We start from the raw sequence: 22,785 nt of genomic DNA on the forward strand, positions 1-22,785 counted from the left end.
CTTCCGGTGCGGGCCGCGCGCGAGCGCAGCGGTGGGAGGCGGCGGCGAGTTGCTGAGTGCGGGGTGCTGGTCGTGACCTCCTGGCTTCGGGCGGACGTCAGCCCAGCTTCGTCCTTGCCTCGACCTCTCTCCGGTCTGTTGTGAGCCTCCGCTCGGCCCCGGCCTCGAGGGCCGACCGCTCCGCACCCCCTCGGCCTGCCGGGCCTCAGGGCGCGCCCTGCCCCCGCCATCGGGCCGAACTCGCCGCGTCGGACCCCGCCGCTTGCCACAGGTCCCTTCCTCTTGTCAAAAACCTTATCCCGAACCCCCAGGCCCAGACCCGGTGCTCGAGCCCTGTCCAAAACCATCGGGCTCTGCCTCTGTCCTCCAGCCTCGTCCCGAAGCTCAGCCCACCCCCTCCTGTCTGCCCGTTCCGCTTCCCTCGGTCTCTACCCTACCCCCCCACCCCGCGCCCGCAATTTAGATTCCGTCTTTAGACCTCAGCCGCGCTCTGGTCTCTCCTTAACAGCACTCTCCCATGCTCCCCCTCCTCCCGCAAGGGTCGCCGTCTTCCGTCCACGCCCTTCACCTGCCCTCGACCCCTACCTCTAAACCACTACTCTGTTCCCATAAAATCGTTCTCCTCTTCGTCCACTTGCCTTCATCTCCGGACCCCTGCTACCCATACGCACACCCACAGATGCCCCCTGGTGGGAGCCCTTTCAGCTCTTCCCCCTCCCTTGAGCTCCAGCCCCAGCTGCTCAAGGTCTGTCTCCAGACCTTGCTTCCAACACTCGCTCCTTCCATTCCCGAACCTTTCATCCTTGATTCTGGCTCCTTGAACACAGGATACCCCTTTCCCAGGGATGCTCACTCCAGAATCACCCGAGGGGGCGGTTTCAGAATGCCCAGGGTCCTGGATCAGAGTTGTGTGGGATACACCTGAGCATCTGGAGCACAGTTCCACAGCCTCACTTCCCCTCCCTGAAGCTGCTGTTCAGGATCAACTCTGTCACCAACTTGTTAGATGACATAGATTCTGCCTATATGGTTTTTAAAGCCCGTCTGACACCCCTCTCCTTATCGCTCAGGTTGAGGCCCCAGGCCTGGCCTCACCACGATGTGGCACGAGGCTCGGAAGCATGAGCGGAAGCTTCGAGGTATGATGGTCGACTACAAAAAGAGGGCAGAGCGGCGGCGGGAGTACTATGAAAAGATCGTGAGTAACGTTGAATCCGGGCTGGGAGCTCTGCTGGAGGGTGGGGCCCTGGTCCTCCTGGAACGATTTGGGCTTGGAAATACGCTAACGCCAGAGCCCAGTTTCCTCAAGAGAATGTCCATTTTTTGAGCGTCATCATTGGTAAAAACTTGAGGTATTCTGTTTATTGTAGTATACTGTGCTGTTTGGTGTGGACTCAGTACAGAGCTGGGGTTAGTAGGAAGGAGGAAAGTCTTTGTAACACTCAGAGCAGTCCAGACATAAGATTGGCCACCTCCGGAATGTTGTCTGTCCTGCTTATTGCTGTATTCGCAGTGCCCAGAAGAGCTCAGCGTTCTTGAGGTTTAATTTGGCACCCCGAAGGAGTGCCATCATCGTTCACTAAGTGAAGTCTGACCATTTCCCTCCCCTGTTTGATGCTTTGATGCTTCAGTTGCTTTTGGAGAGAAGAGCGCACTGCATCTTGTGATATAAAAGGCCCTTGTGGTCTGGCTTCTCAGCTTCATCCTTAGGTAGCTCCATTGGCCTTTTTTCCGTCTCTGCCACCACAGGGATTGAACCTGTAATGCCTCCTCTCACCTGTTTAACTGTTACTTGCTCTTGAGACCCCAGCTTGAAATGGCATTTGCGTACTAGGTTCCGTTCTCCCGTTAGATGGTGTTTATTATAGACGTTTTCATTTACCATTGCATCACTGCCCCAGCCTCCTCCCTGGTCTCCTGGCCTCCAGTCCTGCCGCCTCTAATCCACCCTCCTCAGAGGGGCCAGAGAGGTCTTTCTAAAGCACAAAGCTGACCCTGTCCCTCCCTTGCTCAGAACTTCTCTGTGACCCCCTAGTGCCAGGCTCCTCAACACAGCCTTTAAGACCCTGCATGTTCTGGCTTTTACCACCCCCTCCAGACTCTTGTCACTCTGCTTTCTGCCTTGTCCTTTGCTCACGCCATCTGGCCTCCTCAATACCTAGGCTACTTTTTCTAACAACAAAAAAAGATGTATAAAGAGTTACCAGTTTACCTCACCAAATTATATAGCCCTCTCCAGCCACAGGGCCTTTGCATGAGCTTTTCCTATACTCGATTAACTCCTGCTCATCTGTCAGATCTCAACCCTCAGGGAAGTCTTTCCTCATCCTCCATACTCAGCCATCATAGCTCCCTGTCCTTCCCCTTTGTGGAATTTAATACACCTATCCAGCTCTGTACGACTGGGGACTAGGTGTATTTGGGTCATGTTTGCATTCCAAGCTTGAGCCCAACGTGGTTTAAAAGAACAGATGAATAAAACATAGCAGTTACCATTTTAATTGGTCCTTCGCAGGCACCAGGCTCTGAAAAGAGCTTTGGATGCATGATTTCTTTGAATCCCCACAGTCACCCATGAGACAGAGGCTGCTATTACCCTAGGAGAGGAATCTTTGAGAGCGCCTCAGTTGCCTTCTGTCACCCAGGAGGGAACCACTGGGCTGTAGAGAGAGCCCCTCTCCAGTGGTGTCAGAATAACTATAACATGACCACAAGGGCAGGGGTTGGGTCTGTGTTGCTTATTGTTGAGGCCCCAGCAGTGGACCAAGAACACAATCAGTGCTCAGGAATGAATAGCTGCCATTTATTAAGGGTTCATGGTGTGCCAGACCCCGTGCCTGCAACTTCGGCACATTCTTTCTAGTCCTTTCAGCAGGCCTGAGAGATTGGTATTGATCCCTGTGTTAAAGGTGATGCTGATAATAATGGCTAATGCTGTTGAGCATTTATGTGTTAACCACTGTGCTGAGCACTTGACATGCGTCTCCACTTCATCAAATTGTCACCCCAAGCCTGGGAGGTGGTTTGCTTTTTATTGTTTCCATTTCACAGTTGAGCAAACTGAGGCTCAGAGAGTCATGGCGTAGATCATATAGCGAGAGGGCAGAGCTGGCGTTCTAACCCAGACTCTCTGACCCTGGACCTCTCTTAGCTCTTCACTTGGGCTTTCTACTGCAGAAATAGAAGTTCAGAAAGGTGCAGCAGCTTGTCCAAGGTGACACAGCCGGGAGGCAAAATACCAAACCATACCAGGTCCTTAAGAGTTTGGAGTCACAGGGCTCTGGGTTCCAATTCCAACTATTCCACTTACATACCACGTGGCCCGGGCAAGTGACTGTATCCTTGAGCCTGGTTTCCTCTTCTGCATGTGAAATGATGTATCCTGTAAAATCAGGTTTGGCTGTGAATAACGGAGACCTGAAGCGTCAATGGCTTAGACAAGATAGAAGTTTATTTCCTTTTCACATAAAAGCCCAGAGGTGGCCATTTCTGCTCAGGGACCGTTTTGTTGTTCAGCCGTGCGTGGCTTCTCTTCCCAGTGTTGTCTTAAGGTCTAAGAGGGCTGCTCAAGCTCTAGCCATCATGTTTTCATTACATCCAGCGGGGAAGAAGAAGGGAGGGAAAAGAGGCCAGGGGGCTCATGCCAGTTAAGAAAGTCTCTAGATGTTTGCACATGATATGTCCACTCATATCCCCCTGGCCAGAAAGTAGCCCCATGGTCACATACAGCTGCCAGGAAGGCTAAGAGGCGTAGACTGTATTCTGGGTGGCCTAGTGCCAGTTATGTTAGGAGTCTTATTACTATCAAAGAAGGGGCGGTGGATGTTGGTTGCCAACTCATGGTCTGCCACAAATGGTGGGGACAAGGGCACCTCTCTCCTAGGCTGTTGGAATATAGTGAGATTGGGCACAGAGACCACCGAGGGCAGGCCTGTCCAGGGTAACTTGCTCAGTAAATGCCGGCTCTTGTTGGTTCTGAGGTTGTTGTTATTACCAAGTAGAGCTGGAATAGCATCCAGGTTGATGGATGGTGTGGAGGAAAAAAGGCTGGAATTGGGCCACTTAGAAGGCCTGGGACTCCATGCTCTTGTTCTTGTTAGCTGGGGAGCTCCCTGAGCTTTGTTTTCCCCCTTGGGACAGTGGTGATGACAGGGTGACAGGGAAGAGCTTCAAGAATACAACAGTGTCTGTGGGGTGCTTTGTGGTGCAGGCCTGTACGAGCAGCCATTGTCCCCGTACGGGAATGTGATCAGCGTTCAGATCACAGCCACCAAGCTGTGGATGATGGCTGCTTTGACGAGGGGATGGGGCTGTCACACGGGTCTCTCATCTTGCTCTTGGGCCTGGAGAGGCGGCTGAGGCGAGTGTGGAAGAAGCCGAGGTCAGCTGTGATGGGCCGGGCAGGTGTGTCTAGGCAGCCGGTTTCTCTGCTGATCTGTCCTCGCTGCCTGCTTTCTCTCCCTAGCTGACCCTAGTTCTGTCATTTCTCCTGTCCTTGTCAGCTTTCTTCTGATCAGTGGTTTGGATAAAGAAACAATTCCCTGTTGATGTGAAAGTGGGAAATAAAACAGATCTCAGCTTCGGCATCTCCTTCTCCAGGAGGGCCCAGGCTAAATGACGCATCCCCTGGCTCCCCTATCCCAGTGCTGCCCACTCTAGGTCGTCACTGTGGGGGATGGGTCTGTCCCCCACACTGGACTGTGAGCCCTGAGGGCCGGGCTGGCGTCTCAGTCACTGCCATGGCCCTAGCACAACGCCTGCACCTGGAGTCGGTGCCTGCTTAACAGTTGAATGAGTGAGTGAAAGACTCCATGAACTCCTCTGACCCCCTCTGATCCTGGAGATGTAATGATCCAATGGTTAAGAATAGATTTTGGGTCTTGAAGAAATATTTGTACATGTTCGTTGGAGTGTGATTCACCATAGCCAAGATGTGGAAACAACCTAATGTCCATCAGCTGATGAATGGGTAAAGAAGAGTGGTCCCTACATACAGTGGAATATTATTCAGCCTTAGAAAGAAATGAAATCTTGTCACATGCTACTGCGTGGAGGCACCTTGAGGACATTATGTCTAGTGGAATCAGCCAGTCACAAAAAGACAAACACCGCAAAATCCCACGTGTATGAGGTCTTAGAAGCAGTCAAGACCTTAGAAACAGAAAATGGTTGTTGCCAGGAGCTGCAGGAGGAGAAAAGGGGAGTAGTTGTTCATTGGGTATAGAGTTCCGGTTTTGTAAGCTGGAAAAGTTCTAGAGATCCGGTGCAGAGCAAGGTGCATATAATTAACGCTACTGTACCTTTCACTTAAAAAAAAAAAAAAAAAAAGGAGTGGATTTTGGAGTCAGGACCATTTAGGCTCAGACCCTAGTGTGTTTATGGCTGGTGTGATCAGGAGCAAGTGAGCCTCCGCACTCTGTGCTCCAGTTCCCTCGTGGGACCTGGGGGTGCGAGTAGCACCTTTCTCCCATGATGGAGAAGTTTGAGATGTACATAAAGCACTTAGTTCAGCGCCTGGCTTTTATTTTTATTATTATTATTATTATTTTAATATTTATTTATTTGGCTGCACCGGCTCTTTAGTTGCGGCACACGGGATCTTAGTTGTGGCATGCATGCGGGATCTAGCTCCCCGACCAGGGATCGAACCCGGGCTCCCTGCATTGGGAGCATGGAATCCCAACTGCTGGGCCCCCAGGGAAGTCCCCAGCTCCTGGCTTTGAGTCCGGTTCCTTGACTTTTCCAGACGCTCCCAACAGAGCCAGTCCATGGACCCTGGTTTTTACTCCCCGCCCAATGCTTTTTTCCTTGTTGTGGTGCTGGCACTGCCAGTGGCTTCACGCTACAGGCCAAAGTCCATGCTGCAAACAGTGTCCCACGTGAGTCTTGGCTGTGGGAGCTGGGCATTTGGCCTGGTGCAGCCTCAGAACGCGAGGGGCTCTTGGCCTTAGACCTGGCTGGGGCGGTCGCGGGGCCGAGGGCGCTGTGTGGCCTGAGGTGAGGGACTGAGGGAGGCAGGTGAGGCGCGGGGTGAGGAGTGGGATTCCAGCAGCGCCACCCCGCTGGACCCCGTGGGCTCGGGTGTACCCCACCCTCAGCGTCTTCAGGCGTGAGAGGAGAGGGAGAACGGCCTGGCGCCTGGCACCTAGTGAGCGCAGGACAGGTCGCAGCCCCGTGGTAGCTGTGGTCACTGGTGAGCGTCCTTCTCAGCGCCTGCTCGCTGGCCACCTGGGGGTTGGGGCGGGAGGTGGAGGCAGAGCGAGCAAGTGCAGGCTCGCGGGAGCTTGATGCTGATGGTTTTCTCCTGCAGGGGCTCGGCCTCCTCCTCTGTCCGTGAGGGTTCGTTCTCTTTCCTTCCGTCAGTGTTCCTGAGCGCCTGCTGTGGGCCGGGCCCTGCTCTAGGCGCTGGGGACGCAACAGTGAGCAAGACAGATCCTGCGTCGCGGCAGCTGCGGTCTAGTGTGGGAGACAGGTGACCCGTGGTGGGCGGTGCTCTGAAGCAGACGGTGTGGTTAAGGAGCTAGAGGCGTCGGGTTGGGGGTTAGCTGTTCAGGCAGAGGTGATAAGGAAGGCGGCTAGAAGGAGACGGGGAATAAGTGAGGGGCAAAGCGCGCGAGAGCAGTGAGTGTGCTGTGGCCTGGAGGCCGGCCGCCTGGAGCAGAGGCGGGGGAGAGAAGTCAGAGAGGGCCAGGCCGGGGCGGCGAGGCTCTGAGCAGGCGGACGTGGCCTGATAGGTTTTAGCAGAACCCCTCAGGCTGCCTCGCGGAAAGTGGGCTGCAGAGGGCCAGGGTGGTAGCAGGGAGCGGGGAGGAGGCCAGGAGGCCACCGAGTGGTTGGGGAAGGCGGCAGGGCTGGGGGGCGGGGGAGGCGGGATGGGAAGGGGTTGGGCTCTGGGGAGGTGGTGCTGGGAGCGTGGCCGGGGTTTAGTGGGGAGCACCAGCAGCCCGGCTCGTGGCTCCTGTGGGTTCCTTTGACGTGGCAGGGGCTGCAGCTCAGCCAGGGCCCAGCGCTCGGGAAGCTCAGTGGTGGGAGCTGCTGCTGCTAGATTTTATCCTTTCCTGATGCAGTTCTGGTGACTTGGAATCGTGACACCCACAGGAGGCCTCAGGCCTGAGGCGATAAGTGAGTGTAAGGTGTAACATCAGGTGGTGGGGGGTGCTCAGGGGCCATTCTCCATCTAGGTACCTTTTTTTCTTTAAAACAGCTCTATTGAGTTATAATTCACATACTGTACAATTCAGTGGCTTTCAGTATATTCTATGGGTTGTGCAACCATCTCCACAATGTAATTTTAGAAAATTTTCATAACCCCCAAAAGAAGCCCCATACCCATGAGCAGTCCGTGCCCCACGCCCCTCAGCTCTGGGCAGCCACCAGTCTACTTTCTGTCTCTATGGATTCGCCTGTTTTGCACATCTCACATAAATGGAATCATACAATATGTGGCCTTTTGTGACTGACTTGTTTCACTTAGTGTAGTGTTTTCAGGGCTCATCTATGTGGTAGTGTAGATCAGTACTCCATTTTTACTTCCAAACAATATTCCATTGTCTGGATATGCCATGTTTTGTTTATCTAGCATTGATGGACATTTGGATTGTTTCCACTTTTTGGCTGTTGTGCATAGTGCTGCTGTGAACTTTCGTGTACAAGCATTTGAGTATCTGTTTTTAGTTTTTTCAGGTATATACCTAGGAGTGGAATTGCTGGGTGTCATATGGCAGTTCTTTGTCTAACTTTTTGGAGAAGCTGATTTCTGCATATTCTTGTCAATATTACTTACTATCATCTGTCCTTTCAACTTTAGCCATCTTAGTGAGTGTGAGGTGGTGTCTTGTAGTTCTGATTGCTATGTCTCTGGTGAAGAGTGACATTGATTGTCTTTTCATGAGCTTATGCAGTCCTGGTGTCTTAGAGGCTGGTCCTTGCCAAAGTGCTCACACCTGCCTCTGAATGAGTGGCCTTGGGGTGGGGGTGGGGTGAAGAGTTGGGGGTAGTATTTTAGGGAGGTGGGTCTTGATACTGGCTGTGTGGAAGGTGGGACCAGAGCTCAGAGCCTCTTGCTACCACCTCGAGAGGAAACCCTTCCCCTGTCCCCAGAGGTTAGGTGGCCCCCGTTAGTGCTGCCAACCTTGTGTAGGTTCTTTTACCTCTGAAGTAGGGCCTGCTTGGCATCAGAGGTGAGCCTGCTGCTAACTTGGTTGTGTGTGAGTGGCAGGGTTTGGGGCTCCGTTGGGTGGTGACCTCCATCTTGTCCTTCCCTGCAGAAGAAGGACCCAGCCCAGTTCCTGCAGGTGCATGGTCGAGCTTGCAAGGTGCACCTGGATTCTGCAGTTGCCCTGGCCGCCGAGAGCCCCGTTAACATGTAAGACTGGGTCTGGTGGTAGGGTAGTATCTGTGACTGAGGGTTGGGGGTCCAAAGGGACCTGGGGTAGGACACAGACCTTCGGAGTCTCAGGCAGGGAAGCTTTGGCCTGCATGGGAAGGTGAAGGTCACTAGCTAAGGCTGTACGGCAGCAGTTGGGATAAAGGCCCCGTGGTGTAGTGGTTGGAGGAGGACTTAGAGGGGAATGAGTGGGGCCGGGGCCAGAGGCCCAGATGCAGCAGAGAGTAGGTTGCCGGAGGGGGTGTTTTGGGGTGACTGGGCTTATAAAGGCGGCCCCTAGGACCTGGTTCGAGTTCTCCACTCTTGCTTGGTTCTGAAAAACAGGGCCCCAGTTTCCCCAGGGCCCTATTCATGTCAGGAGCCTGAATGTAGATTTGGTGGGGGGGGTTGGTGGCATAAGGGACTGAGAGGTGGGGGGTGAGGGTGGGGCTGGCATGGGGATCAGAGGGGCTGGGGCCAGACTCCCAAGCATGAGGTGGCAGGGAGCAGGCACTTTGTGTCCTGGGCAGTGGGGACCCTAGGCTCCTTGCTCCCCTGCTCCCCACTTCAGGATGCCCTGGCAGGGGGACACCAACAACATGATTGACCGCTTCGATGTCCGCGCCCACCTGGACCACATCCCTGACTACACCCCGCCTCTGCTCACCACCATGTAAGCTGCCTCCCCCAGGGGTTGCCAGGCAGGGAGTCCTACCTAGCAGCACCTCTTCTTTCCTGAGCCCTGGCCTGCCTGTCACCGTCCTGGGAAGGAAGGAGGTGTGCACGTGGGGAGGCCCCCCCGCCCGTCATACTGAGCCAGGCCCCTCATCCCCCTTCCTGCTGGCTTGGGATGGGGGTCTACCCTCTCCCTGTGGTCTCAAGACCTTGACCTCCCCCAAAGCTCCCCAGAACAGGAGTCGGACGAGCGGAAATGTAACTACGAGCGCTACCGAGGCCTGGTGCAGAACGACTTTGCTGGCAGTGAGTGACCTGGGGCGGTGGGGGAGTGGGTTTTTTTGGCGGGAGGGGCGGAGGGTGTCCCTGGAGACTGGAAGACCTCAACAAGGTTGGGAAGAAAAGTTATCCCAGTACTTTCTACTAAGGGGCCTTGGGTTTTGGTCCCAGCTCTGTCATGGACCCACTCTGTTCACATCCCTTTCTCTCTCGGGGCCCTCTGTCTCTGGAATTGGTACAGGAGATGTCTGGTGAACTAGATGGTCCTACCACAGCCACTTCCACATCCCATGCCCTCTAACTCTGTGGTCTTTTTTCCTAAAAAATTGGTGAAAATAGCAAGAATACATTATTTTCCTCTGTGTATTTCCCCCGCCTGCATGGGTCAGAATGTTAGCTCTGGAAGGGAAATTTCTCCTTGTTTTAAATGAATATTTAGACAGAGTTTGACAGTTTGCCAAGCGTTCATATATGTCCAGTGTTCTTTTCCCAAGCCATCACCGTTAACACTTCACAAATGAGAAAACAGGTTTAGAGACTTTTCCCCTCTGGGCTTGTGGCGGTTCAGACCCTGCCAAACTTAGAGTTTTTCGTCTCTGTTATCTCAGTACATGTGCATAACCTCCCAGCAAGGTAAGGGTGATGCCCCCATTTTACAGATGAGGACATCGAGGCTCAGTGGTTGGGGGGGGACACCATGTCCAAGGAGTTGGGGTTCTCACCCTGCCCTTAAGCACTGCTGCCTCCTGCTGGACAGCTCTGAACTTCAGCTCGCCTTCTGAGAAGGACTTTGAGACCCCCCACTCCCAGGCTCTCCCTGTGAAATTAAGGGCCACACACTCGTCCCTTAGCCTGGCCGGTGTCGGTCTCGTCCTGGAGAAGGGTGATAAAGGTGGTTTCTGTCCCTTGGGGTGGTTGTGAGGGTTCGTTGAGTGCATAAGGCCCCGCACTGCGCCTGGCAGTCAGCCCTCCCTGTGGGTTCACTGTCTCCGTATTTCTTTGTTTCTAAAATAGGTGTTTTAGCATCTCTAAAATCAGAGATTGTCAGATTTTGGCAATCACTGAGGCCTTGGAATCAGGGGGAACGCGTCATCGTTGATGCTGTTGTTGTTTTTGCCGTCCCCGCAGGCTACAGAGATTCTTGGTGACGGAGCCAGGGTTTCCCTCAGTTCTGACTCCGTATTCATTCATTCACTCCCGCAGTTCCTGAGCGCCTGTGGTGTGTCAGGCACTCTTCTGGGAGCAGGGGTCTAGTGGGGGAGCCACGTAATCACGAAAGCAGGTGGTAGTCACAAGCTAAGGCGCCGTCACGACAGATGTGTGCTGTTCTGAGGTGCTTGGCCGAGGCTGGCTCAGGGAAGGGTGGGCAAGATTTCCCCAGTGAGGAGAGGCCGCCAGACTCCGGGCCACGAGGACAGCCCTGTGGGGGAAGGAGGCGGTTGGCCTGGGGGGACAGAGAAGGCTGGCGTGGCTGGGGCTCACGTGAGGCAGGTCAGCGGGGCTTTGTAGACTACCAGCAGAACCGCGGAGGCTGCGGGGAGGGCTGTACTGTGGCACGCCTGGGCTCGCCCGGCCCACCCACCTCGCTTTACAGATAGAAGAGCTGAGGCCCACCGAGGCAAGGGGACTTGCCCAGGGTCCCACCGGGACTCGGGCATGTCTCACTGCAGGAAGACCCGGGGAGGCTCCAGTACGTTGCTGAGCTCCTCGAGTTGCGTGTTGTGGATGAACGAGAGCCCAGATTAACCGCGCTTAATTTAAACTGGCCCACAGAGCACAGAGTGGAGTGGCCCGTGGGGTCCAGGTGACTGACGTCCAGTGCTCAGGATAGCTTTGTCGTTCTGAGGGGTCCAGCTGAAGACCTTCCTAACAGTGGTAACAGTAGCAGCGCCGGAATACAACGCGCTCGTTCTGCCAGTGGTCCCATTTTACAGAAAAGGAAACCGAGGCACAGAGTGGCTCAGTTCCTTGATCAGGGTTGCATGGCGAGTCAGTGGTGTCACCAGGGCCCTCCTGCAGCTGCTGTGTCCTCACCACACACGGTGTGATTATCTAGGAATCCGTGACTCTGCACCCGGCTGTGCTTGGGTCACACCTGCCCTCCTACGCGCCCCCCACTGCGTTCTCGTGTACCCCCTGAATTCCCAGTGTCCCCAGCCCCCTCTGACCCACGTGCCTCTTGCCTTGCCCCAGTCTCAGAGGAGCAGTGCCTGTACCAGATCTACATTGACGAGTTATACGGAGGCCTCCAGAGACCCAGTGAGGATGAGAAGAAGAAGTGAGTCGGGGTCTGGGGCAGCATGGGCTTGAGGGAGGCAGGCGGACCATGAGCCCCACAGGGCACAGCCTCGTCCATCCCGTCCACCTGGGGCTCCCCAGAGCCGGGGCTGCTGGTCGGCACAGGGTAGGCGCTCGATTGCTCAATGTTTAGAGGAGGAAGCAGCAGCTAGACGGGAAGGGTTTGCTGACAAACCTCTACACTGCGTTTGCAACCCGTGGGATGGTAGGAGGTGAGTTAGAGCAGGGAGTTAGAGCAGGCCCTGGGCTGGACAGGCCTGGGTTTGAATCCTGCCGGTGAGGACTTCCCTCCGAGCCTTGGCGTGCTCCCCTGTGAGGGGGCTGGCGGCAGTGCCCCCTGCCTGGACTTTCCAGGACTACCGGAGACGGAGCTCGTGAAGTGCTTGTCCTCTGCGGCCGTGCAGTCAGCTTGTGGCCAGCAGCGGCTGATGTCGCTCTGGAGGGGGACCTCTCCAGGCTGTGTCCCTTGAGGAGTGGCCCCCCTTCGCCACGACAGCCGCTGCTCCACTTGTCCCCCAGCGGGCCTGGGGCCCTGCCTCCTTACCACCTGCTGCTGAGCAGTTCCCCCACTGCGGTCCTCAGCGCTTGCTGCTTCCCTCCACCTGAAGAGTTTTCACGGTGTGGCGGGAGCTTCTTGCTGACTCTGATCCTTATCCCTGACCCCCCGTTCAGGACGAGGCTGGCACTGGGACGGCGTCAGGGAATGTTGACCAAATTCAGCAGCAGACATGCACTAGGCCCCTGCGCCGTTCTGGACCAGGCTGGGCCATGCTGTTACCCAGGATAACTCGGGCCTGCCCTTGCAGGACTCACAGTCTGGGGCGGGGGGAGACAGATCCAGTGTGAGTGGGGCTGGGGAGCTGAGGATGGTGCTCGATCCCGCCTGAGGGAGGACTTCCTGGAGGATGGTGCATTGGGGCTGGAGGAGGAGGGAAGAGCTGGTGGGAGGTGGCCACAGAGGGTTCTAGGCTGAGGGAGAGCGTGAGTGAGGGTCTGCAGGCAAGGGCGCCGAGCTGCCCTGGAACTTGGGAGGGCGGCACGCGGGCAGCGCGGTGTGCGGGCCCTCGAGGCTTGGCCTGGGCTGCATCCTGCCCATGGTCTCCGCCCCCGCCCCGCACCTCCCTGGCTCATGGCTCCCCTGTCCCAGGCTGGCAGAGAAGAAGGCTTCCATTGGCTACACCTATGAGGACAGCACGGTGGCCGAGGTGGAGAAGGTGGCAGAGAAGCCGGAGGAGGAGGAGTCACCGGCCGAGGAGGAGAGCAACTCGGACGAAGATGAGGTCATCCCCGACATCGGTGGGGTCCCCTCTCTGCCCTCCCCCCCCCACAGTCCCTGGGCGTCGTTTTCGTGTCTCGTCCCTCCCCCTCTGTGGGGTGCCCTGTGCTTACGAGCCCCGCCTCTCCCGCCCCTGCTCCAGGGCGCTGCTGTCCTCCCATCTCACTCACGTCCTCCTGGTCCAGCCTCCCCTTCTGTGTCTCTCTCCTTCGTTTCTAGGACTCTGCTTCTGTGATATTGTCCCCACCTAGGTTCTGAGTCTGTCCTCCTTGCTTGTGTCAGCCTCTCTGTCTCTCCCTCCCCTTCTCTTTCTCTCTCTTCTGGAAAACAAGTGTTCCTCCAGTATAGAGCCTCATCCCCCGTGCTGCCGCCCACCTCCACCTAAATGCCTGTCCTCCCTCCACCTCTCATCCCTTTCTCACTCAGCCCACCCGCTGTTTATTCAGACTTATTCAGACATATGTGAAGCGTCCGTCTCACCTTCCACTGAGCCATCAAGCATCTGGCTTCTGAGTGCCTGTGACCCGAACCCCCTGCCTCCCGCCCACCTAGATCTTCAGCCGCTCTCTTTCCGTCCCCCGTTCACTCCCCCATTTACTTCCTCCACATCACACACCCCTCCCCGCCCCCACCCACCGTTTGTTGTGCTTGCCTCTGGCCAAGCCCTGTGCCAGCCTGGGGATGCCGAGATGAGCTGACTCGTTCCCTCCCTGCAGAGGCCTGCGGTCTGGTGGGCACCCCCGCCCCCAACTCCCAGGGCACCGCCCCTTCTCCCCTTCCTCCCGCTCGGCTTTGGTCCCTGACAGCCTTTCTCTTGGTGTAGACGTGGAGGTGGACGTGGACGAACTGAACCAGGAGCAGGTGGCAGATCTCAACAAACAGGCCACGACCTATGGCATGGCCGATGGCGATTTCGTCAGGTGAGGCTGGCGGGCTGACGCCCCTCCACATCCTGTGGACCTGGCATATGTTGCTACCCCTCTTCCCGAGCAGTTGTGTGCCTGGCCCTGCGCCAGGGCATGACATACAGAGGCTCCTGAGCTCGTGGGGTGGGTACTTGTGACCGGCCTTGTCGAAGTGGAGGCTGCCCCCAGCTGTGTGACCTGAGGCCATCTGACCCCTGGAAACTCCCGGGGTTCCTGGGCCTGGTGGACAGCGCCCTCCAGTGGAGAGGCTTCGCCCCCTGGATCATTCACTCGCAGTCGCTGGTTAAGCCTCTGCCCTGTGCCACACCGGTGTGGAGCACATAGACCGGTCCCATCTGACAGGGTATTGAGCTGGAGTCTGAGTACTCCCGAGTCTGAACACAGCGTCCTCTGCCCAGAACCCTCCATGACTCCCACCTCACTCAGGAGCAGCCAGCCTCCTCACCACGGCCGCAAAGTCTCACCTGTCTGGTCTTCTACCCACACATTCCACCCCTGCCCAGCCTCCCTGGCCTCTTTACCCCTTCGACGCCTGAGGCCCCACCTGACCTCGGGGCCGCTCAGTGTGCCGTTGGCTCTGTCGGCACCTGCGCAGCTCACTCCCCCAGGTTTCTCATCAGCTGTCACTTTTCTCTGGGTGGCTTCCCCAACCTCCCTGTTGAAGGCTGCAGCAGCCTCTACCAGTTCCCTGGACTTCCTTCCCCCTTCCGAGATTTACTTTCCCATCGAGGCTTTCACCATCTAACATACCATGTTATGTGACCTTGGTCATTGTGTCTCTTCTCCCCAGAATGGTAGCCCAAAAGGGTGGGGATTTTTGTTTGTTTTCAATAATCCCTAATACCTGAAATAGCACCTGGCATGCAGTGGGTGCTCAGTAATAGTGCTAAATGAATGCAAGACCCCCAGGATGGCTTGGGGTTCCTCACTTCCTGCAGTGACTCTGCCTGTGGCCTGGCCCCTCCTCCATCGTGCCCCTCGTGCCCCTCTGCAGGATGCTCCGGAAAGACAAGGAGGAGGCAGAGGCCATCAAACACGCCAAGGCCCTTGAGGAGGAGAAGGCCATGTACTCGGTGAGGGCTGGGCCAGGGTGGCAGGGCAGGTGTGTGTCTCCTGGAAGGCACACCCTCACCAGCCTCGTACCCACCCTGCTCCAGGGCCGTCGCTCCCGGCGCCAGCGGAGGGAGTTCCGGGAGAAGCGGCTAAGGGGCCGCAAGATCAGCCCACCCAGGTAGGATGGGTTCTGCCCCATGCCCCCACCCTGCCAGCACCAGTCTTTCAGGGCTCTGGGGGAGGAGCCGGGGCTCAGGAAGACTTTGGGGGCAAGCTTGCCGCTTGCAGGCAGTTACCTCCTAGTAGGGCAGTGAATAGGGAAGGTTTGGAGTAGGAGTGGCCGTGAGGGGCGTGTGGACACCTGCCCTGCCAGCCATTCCCCTCACCCTGCTGGACTCGGGACGCTTGCCATGCTCCCTGGGAGCCAGTGGCGAGGTGGCATGGGGTGGCTGGAAGGGTTGAGAGCAGAGCCAAGGGGCACGGGCCTGGCCCCGGACTCTGACCTGTTTCTGCTGCTTGGCCGCTTCCTCACTGTCAGAGTTTGGGCAGGTGACTTTCTCTCTCGAGCTGCAGTTTCCTTTTTGGAAAAGGGACACCATCACCTCCCAGGAGAGGGGCTGTGCCAGTGCCCACAGCGAGGTCTCGGGCAGGTTTGGATGCGGCAGTCTGATGCGGAGAGCCCAGCTGGGGCTCCAGGCAAACCCATGCCTCTTTGACACATCTCTGTTTTTTTTGTTTTTGTTTTTTTTAAATTAATTAATTAATTTATTTTTGGCTGTGTTGGGTCTTCGTTTCTGTGCGAGGGCTTTCTCTAGTTGCGGCGAGTGGGGGCCACTCTTCATCGCGGTGCGCGGGCCTCTCACTATCACGGCCTCTCTTGTTGCGGAGCACAGGCTCCACACGCGCAGGCTCAGAAGTTGTGGCTCACGGGCCCAGTTGCTCCGCAGCACGTGGGATCTTCCCAGACCAGGGCTCGAACCCGTGTCCCCTGCATTGGCAGGCGGATTCTCAACCACTGTGCCACCAGGGAAGCCCCATCTCCTCTGTTTAATGGGAGTCATTGAGGGTTGCTGTGAAGCTTAAGGGACCTGTTGTGGGTTCAGGGTTTGATGTGCGGTCTGGAAAATATTCTTTAAAGAGTTGTAGAGGTGCAGGTCAGTGTAGTGCATAAAAGCTTGGGCTCAGGGTCACGTGGCCTGGGTTGGAATCCTGGCTGTTTCATTTATGAGCTGTGTGGCCCTGGGCAAGTGACTTCACCTCTCTGGGCCTGTTTCCTCAGCTGTGAAGTGTGAATAATCACAGTACCCATGTCAGAGAGTTGTTAGGAAGAGCGATTGAGTTCACTGAGTAAAGCACTTAGTGCCTGGCGCATAGTGTGCCTCTAAGACGTATTGGCTCTTCTAGTTTTAACTTCATCATCATTAGTAAGCCAGGACCCAGCAGAACCAGGGACTTGGAGTGGGAGGAGAGTCGCTTCTAGTCTAGGGTCCAGAGGCCAGCCAGGTCGGAGGCTGCTGAAGTCCTTGTTGCTCAGGGTCAGGGTGGGTCTGGGACATTGTGGGTCAGGGCTGAGGCTCAGGCTTCGGACAGATGTGAGGTGAGTAGGAGGAGGGATCAGGGTCCATACCCTGGCCGGCAGCCCCCTCATCACTGTGCCCAGCGTGTGGCCTTGGGCGCCCAGCTTGGGGGTTGGCCTTACTTCTGTGCACACTAATCCCAAACCCACCCCATCTGTCCCATCCCGTTCTTCTCTTCACAGCTACGCCCGCCGAGACAGCCCCACCTATGACCCCTATAAGCGGTGAGTTCCCAAGGCCCAGCAGTCCTCCTGATGGAGGGCAGGGGTGGTGAGGAGGGGCAGGGGGCCCACCCTGTAGGCTGCCCTGAGATCACAGACTGGAGAATGTGTTCTGGGGGTCTAAATCATTTTTTGTTTTCTAGAGTGTTAGCCTGCTTTCCTGATTTCTTTTTCCTTTAAATGTGAACCTTAAAAATTTTTCTGATTTAAACGTAACGTAGTCTTGTGTGGAAAATGACCAGACGTGTCAGGAAGGTGGGACTTAGAAGTCAAGTCCCTTTAATCTGAACTCCCAGAAATAAGCATTGGGAAATAACAGGCGCAGAAGGGCCTGGTTGCACACGCGTGTCTCTTGGTTGTGGGAGTGGTTGGGACAGAGGCTTTGAGGGTGGACAGACCCCAGTCTGACCCCAGTTCCCTTTGCAGAATGGTGTGGGAGGGACCCCTCGGGGCTCCTGGGAGGATAGGTGAGATGAGGCAGGTACACCTTTTGATGAAAAGTCTGGCACAGTAAGTGCTCAATCCGTGGGCGCCATGAGGGATAAGGCATACTTTTTTTTTCACAAAAATGGAATTATATCACAGTTAACGCTTTAGAACTTGCTTTCCACCTGACCTGACATCTATGCTGAGGAAATCTTTTCCTGTTACATTACAGAGGTGCTCATCCCTTTTTAATAGTACAGTTTTCTGTTCCTCCTTTTCCTGGTTGTTCTGAGAAGGTTTCCGTGGTCAGGAGTCCGATCCCTGCATAGCTGGTGTCTTTCTGCCCATTGGCTCTGCTCGTCGCGCCGCTGTCTGCTGTTGCTCGGGGCTCCGCTGTTCTCTTTTCTGTTGCTCTGTGGTGGCTTTTGTTAGCTGGTGGACAGGCTCCAGGAGCCTGGCGTTTGAGCCCCCTGCTCCCTGCTCTGTAGGTCGCCCTCGGAATCCAGCTCCGAATCCCGCTCCCGCTCCCGCTCCCCGACCCCAGGCCGCGAGGAGAAGATCACATTCATCACCAGTTTTGGGGGCAGTGATGAGGAGGCAGCCGCAGCTGCAGCTGCAGCAGCTGCGTCAGGGGCCGCCACAGGGAAGCCCCCCGCGCCCCCCCAGCCAGGCGGCCCCGCACCGGGACGCAATGCCAGCGCCCGGTCGGTAACGCTCACGCTGCCCGCCCTACGCCCCGGCCGCCGTGGGGGGGACTCGGGACGGCGGTGGGCCACGGCCCGGGCCGGCGCTGACCGGCCCTCCGTGCCCCACCTGCAGCCGCCGCTCCTCCACCTCCTCCTCCTCCTCTTCCGCCTCGAGGACCTCCAGCTCCCGCTCCCGCTCCAGCTCCAGCTCCCGCTCCCGCCGCGGCGGGGGCTACTACCGCTCTGGCCGCCATGCGCGCTCCCGCTCCCGGTCCTGGTCGCGCTCCCGCTCCCGCTCTCGGCGCTACTCGAGATCCCGGAGCCGCGGCCGGCGGCACTCAGGTGGGGGCTCCCGAGACGGACACCGCTACTCCCGTTCGCCTGCCCGGCGCGGCGGTTACGGGCCCCGGCGCAGAAGCAGGTGCGTGGGGCTGGGGTGTGGGGACTGGGCTGGGCGTGGGCCCCGTTTCCGCGAGACCAGGCTCTGGGAGGGGAGACCTGGGATTGGTGAGGGGGAATGTGCTCACTCCAGGTGTGGTGCCGGGGCTGGAGCACAGCCTCCCTTCTCAGGGACGCAGTGGGGAGGGAGACGGAGCTGCGCTTGTCACGGGGAGTCCCCAGGTGTTTGCAGCTGGCGACCGTTAGAACTGGGGCACTCCGTGGGCAGGGGCCGGAAAGTCAAGGCAGCCCTTTGAGAGAAGGCGGGGCGTGAGGCAAGCGCTGCACGTGGGGCAGGAGTAAAGTCACCTAGGGACAGGAGCACCCCTCCGGTCTGCTTCCCCGAGGGGATCAGGGCTGCACGTGGGGCAGGAGTAAAGTCACCTAGGGACGGGAGCACCCCTCCGGTCCGCTCCCCCGAGGGGATCAGGGCTGCCGGTGGAGGGGCAGCACGGCCTGGCGGGCGAGAGCGTGGACTGCGGAGCAGCTGGCTGGGTGTGGATCCTGGCCCTGCTAGTGAACTCTCGGGGCCTGTTTCTGCATCTGTAGAGACAGTGTCCCCTTCACTGAGTCGTGAAGTTGTGCCAAGTGAATTCTACGTAAGTGTTTAGTGCAGGGCCTGGCACTCGATGAGTGCTTTTATTGCCATCAGCATCATTACCCGTGGTATTGTTGTGTGGATCTCAATGTCAGCTACCTACAAGGTCTAGCAGGTAAAATAGAGGGGCCGCGTGGGCCCAGGTGAACCGGGAGCACACGTCCCATCTGCTGGGCTCGTTGGCCACTCAGTGGCAGGCGTGGTGTTGCTCAGTCTTCTGGTTTTTCAAGAGAAGTTGGGTTGGATTTTTAAAGGACAGCTCTTGTTTTCTCAGTATTGCCACCAAATTTGAATTTTGTAAAAACCCAGGACAGTCCCACCAGAATCAGTGTGTGGCGTTGGTTTGGCTTCTGGGTCGTTCCCTGGAGCCTGACACAGGGCGATGTCAGGAGAAAGACTGGGGTTGGAGGGGGGCCCTGGTCACATCTCTGAGGCCAGCCTGAGGCTCCTGAGCAGATAGAGGATGGGGCTTGCACGTCCCCAGACTGGATCCTGTGGGTCTGTGCTGCAGTCTTGCGGGGTGGGGGGGGGGGTTCCGTCCCCACTGGTGGCGAGACCCTGGACCTGGCAAGGTGAGGAGGCGGTGAGCATACAAGGGGGGGCCCCCAGCCAAGTTCTGCCCTCCCAGAGGTCACCTCTCAGGGAAGTGGGTGAATGGGTGTCTAGTGAGAAGTGAAGACCCATCTTAGGGCCGGTGTATCTAGAGGGCGGTCTCTGTTTAGAGACTGAGGGAGGCCAGGGAGGATTTCTGAGGAAAGTAGCGGGAGAGGAGTGGAGACACAAGGACCCCAGGGCCTCGGAGGAGGCTCGTAGATTCAGTGCCTGGGTGGGGCGCTGCGCACACGGGGTCCCTGGAGCCTCACGGCCTCTCTCCTGCCTCACCGCACCCCCAGGAGCCGCTCCCGCTCAGGGGACCGGTACAGGCGGGGCGGCCGGGGTCCCCGGCACCACAGCAGTAGCCACAGCCGCAGCAGCTGGTCCCTCAGCCCGTCCCGAAGTCGCAGCCTGACTCGCAGCCGCAGCCCCAGCCAGAGCCGCAGCCCCAGCCAGAGCCGCAGCCCCAGCCAGAGCCGCAGCCGCAGTCACTCGCCGTCGCCCCCAAGGGAGAAGCTGGGCAGGCCGGCAGCGTCCCCCGCTGTGGGCGAGAAGCTGAAAAAGTGAGCGGGGCAGGGCTGGGGGAAGGGGATTGTGAGCTCGGGTGAGCAGGGTGACTCCACTGTGCTCTTTTCGAAGGGAACTTGGTCCTGTCCTGGGAGGTCTGAGGGGGCCACAGCTCTGCCCTTGGGGGCTCTGAGGAGTCACGCCCTTGCCTTGGGTCGGGGGTCAGAGGGGGACATGGCCCTGTCCTGCAGGATCCAGGAGGGACCTGGTTTCTCCCTGCGGGGTGTTAGGGGACCATGGCCTTGGCTGTCTGCTCTGAGGGCAGTGCTGAGGGCGCGTGGGGTCAAAGGTGGCAGCTGGTTTTTCTTTCTCCCAGGACCGAACCTGCCGCTGGTAAAGAGACAGGAGCTGCCAAAGTCAGTAAGAATTTGGAACTCGCCCGTGTAATTCCCGCCAGCAGCAGTGCCCAAGAGCTGGGCCCGGTGGGCCTGCAGGGGGGCCCGGGTGGGCCGGGAGATCCAGCCCCGGGGATTGAGATCTGTGCCTCCCTGCCCTCCTCAGCTGTCCACTGGGGCTCCCAGACCCTCGTGGCCCGTCTCCACAGCCCGCCAGTCCTGCGCACGTGCCCCCGCAAGTCCCAGGCTCTCGGATGAGGTGGGTTGTGGAAGCTCCGGGACACCCACCCGGTCTCCTGCCTCTTCTCCCCCTCCCCAGCCCAAGCTGACGCCACAGGAGAAGCTGAAGCTGAGGATGCAGAAGGCACTGAACAGGCAGTGTACGTCCCGCCACCTGCCCCTCCAGGGCTCCCCTGCCCCTCTTCCTTCTGGCCTGACCATGGGGAGGCCCTGCCCTTTGCCAGATAGGAGGCCCTTTGGGGAGGAGTGGGTGTGCACCTGCCCTGCGGCCACCACGTTTAGGGCCTTGGCAGTCTGGTTGACCTCTCTGAGCTCAGCTTCCACATCTTGGGGGCGGGGGGCGGGGGCTTGAGGGCACCCCTCAGCCACTGTGTCTCTCCCTCCCCACAGTCAAGGCGGATAAGAAGGCAGCTCAGGAGAAGATGATCCAGCAGGAGCACGAGCGCCAGGTACAGGTTGGGGTGAGGGCATAGGGCTCACACAGGGTGCTGGCCCGGCCCTGCCCTCACGGCCATCCTGCCATCTCTGCCATCCCTGCCGTAGGAGCGGGAAGACGAGCTTCGAGCCATGGCCCGCAAGATCCGTATGAAGTAAGACCCCTTCCCTCCCACCTGCCTCTGGGCTGCCCTGCGTTCCCCACCACCTGCTCCGATCCAGAGCCCTGGCCTATCCTTCTGGGTGGATGAAAATAATCAAAGCCCTCGCCTGGCCTTCATGTTGTCCCCCAGTCTCCTTCCCATCCCCAGCTTACTTCGGCCACTGTGACCTCCTCCCAGCTCCGCCAGCCTCCAGCTTGGGTTACCTTTTCTGCTGTTCCCCAGATACCCACCCACTTCCCTCCCTTGCTGAACTCAGGGGTCCTTCCTGACCATCCTGTGTGGAGTAGCACCCCAAAACACAACATCCTCCAGCCCCACTCCGCTTTTCTTCATAGCACTAATCTGCACCTGGCGTCCCAGTGTGCACTGTCTGTGTCCTTCACCCGTTCTTGTTCGTGTCCCCATTCAGAAGTCGGGTCTGGCTGCTGGGTTCCTGCTGTGTGCTTTGCCCCTAGAACACTGGTGCTCGATAAACATTTGCCGAACGGAACGGCTGAATGCAAGCCAGCCCCGCGCTGGGAGCCAGGGCCTCCCAGCACCTGCCCTGACAGGGACCCAGCCAGCCGTCGAGTTCAGTTCAGTGTTATCGCCGGCTGAATGCCCACCCCTTCCCCTGGTTTGCCTCCCCTTCCCCGTGCAGGGAACGGGAACGCCGAGAGAAGGAGAGAGAAGAATGGGAACGCCAGTACAGCCGGCAGAGCCGCTCGCCCTCCCCCCGTTACAGTGAGTGTCCTTGTGGTCGCTTGGTCTGGAGAGCCAGGCTGGAGGCTCTGTGGCATTAAAAAAAAGAAGAGATGTCAAACTGGGTTACAAAGAAACCATGGTACATTTTCCACATCAGCCTTCTATAAATTAAAACTTTTTAGTCACACACACAACACACGGTGATTGCTTCAGTCACAAGGGACTTACAGGAATTGGAAGAAAAGCTCATTCCCAGCGCATGGGTGTGGGCCAAGGGGCACAGGTAGCGTCCAGCAGCAGACGGGCTGGAAGCGCAGGCGCTGCCTTAGCTGTAGACACTGGAAGCCCAGCCCTGGAGCGCACTCCTGGTCCTGGGCACTTGCTTTGTTTTCACCCGTCCTTTCTTTCCAGGTCGAGAATACAGCTCTTCCCGAAGGTAATAAGCAGGCTGGCCCAGCTCCCTGGGAAATCACAGTTGCCCTTTGGCAGGAGGTCCCAGCCCTGATTGCTCCGTCCCGACCCAGCCCCCTCCAGTCCCCTCCAGTCGTAGGGCCTGGCCTCACCCCTCGGGAACATCCCTCTCTGCAGCTGACTTACCCATCACTGAAGCCCCAGTGGTCCCAAGCATGTCGGTGTATGTGTGCACGTGCCTACGCAGCAGGGCTCCCTGCTTCCTGCCCAACCCTCATGGGGCCTCTCTCTCCCCTTTCTCTCTCCAGGCGCTCAAGGTCCAGATCCCGAAGCCCCCATTACCGACATTAGGCAGAAGCGTGGGGGGGCAGAGGGATGAGGGGGTGGGGCGAGGGCTCAAGCTGTGATGCTGCTGGTTTTATCTCTAATGAAATAAAATCACACATTATTTAATTCTCTTCACCTGGCCTCCGTGTCGTCTGTGTGGTTGGTGCAGGGCTCCCAAACCCCAGTGCCCACCAGCCAAGGCCAGCTGGG

At 57.7% G+C, this 22,785-nt stretch overlaps 1 protein-coding gene across 3 annotated transcripts; it reads left to right on the forward strand.

The window, feature by feature from the left end:
- The first annotated feature begins 3 nt into the window (after positions 1 to 3).
- CLASRP (CLK4 associating serine/arginine rich protein) lies at positions 4 to 22,710 on the forward strand. Of its 3 annotated transcripts, none has more exons than XM_082367853.1 (21): positions 4 to 271; positions 1,071 to 1,198; positions 8,268 to 8,365; positions 8,937 to 9,038; positions 9,267 to 9,346; positions 11,513 to 11,597; positions 12,765 to 12,913; positions 13,717 to 13,813; positions 14,814 to 14,892; positions 14,977 to 15,050; positions 16,632 to 16,673; positions 17,585 to 17,800; positions 17,916 to 18,203; positions 19,712 to 19,975; positions 20,296 to 20,335; positions 20,481 to 20,694; positions 20,945 to 21,003; positions 21,098 to 21,144; positions 21,794 to 21,876; positions 22,249 to 22,273; positions 22,557 to 22,710. In XM_082367853.1, exons 2-21 carry the CDS (start codon positions 1,100 to 1,102, stop codon positions 22,597 to 22,599), a joined length of 2,184 nt encoding a protein of 727 aa, XP_082223979.1. In that variant the 5' UTR covers positions 4 to 271; positions 1,071 to 1,099; the 3' UTR covers positions 22,600 to 22,710. The 3 variants fall into 3 exon arrangements, 2 of the variants coding, with proteins under 2 accessions (XP_082223979.1, XP_082223980.1); XM_082367854.1 differs by having other exon boundaries at positions 20,634 to 20,694; XR_014237599.1 differs by lacking the exons at positions 22,249 to 22,273; positions 22,557 to 22,710 and having other exon boundaries at positions 20,296 to 20,339; positions 20,634 to 20,694.
- The last annotated feature ends 75 nt before the right edge of the window (positions 22,711 to 22,785 follow it).

This window comes from Balaenoptera borealis (genome assembly GCF_965194805.1).
Source record: "Balaenoptera borealis genome assembly, chromosome: 19".
Taxonomy (NCBI): Eukaryota; Metazoa; Chordata; class Mammalia; order Artiodactyla; family Balaenopteridae; genus Balaenoptera; species Balaenoptera borealis.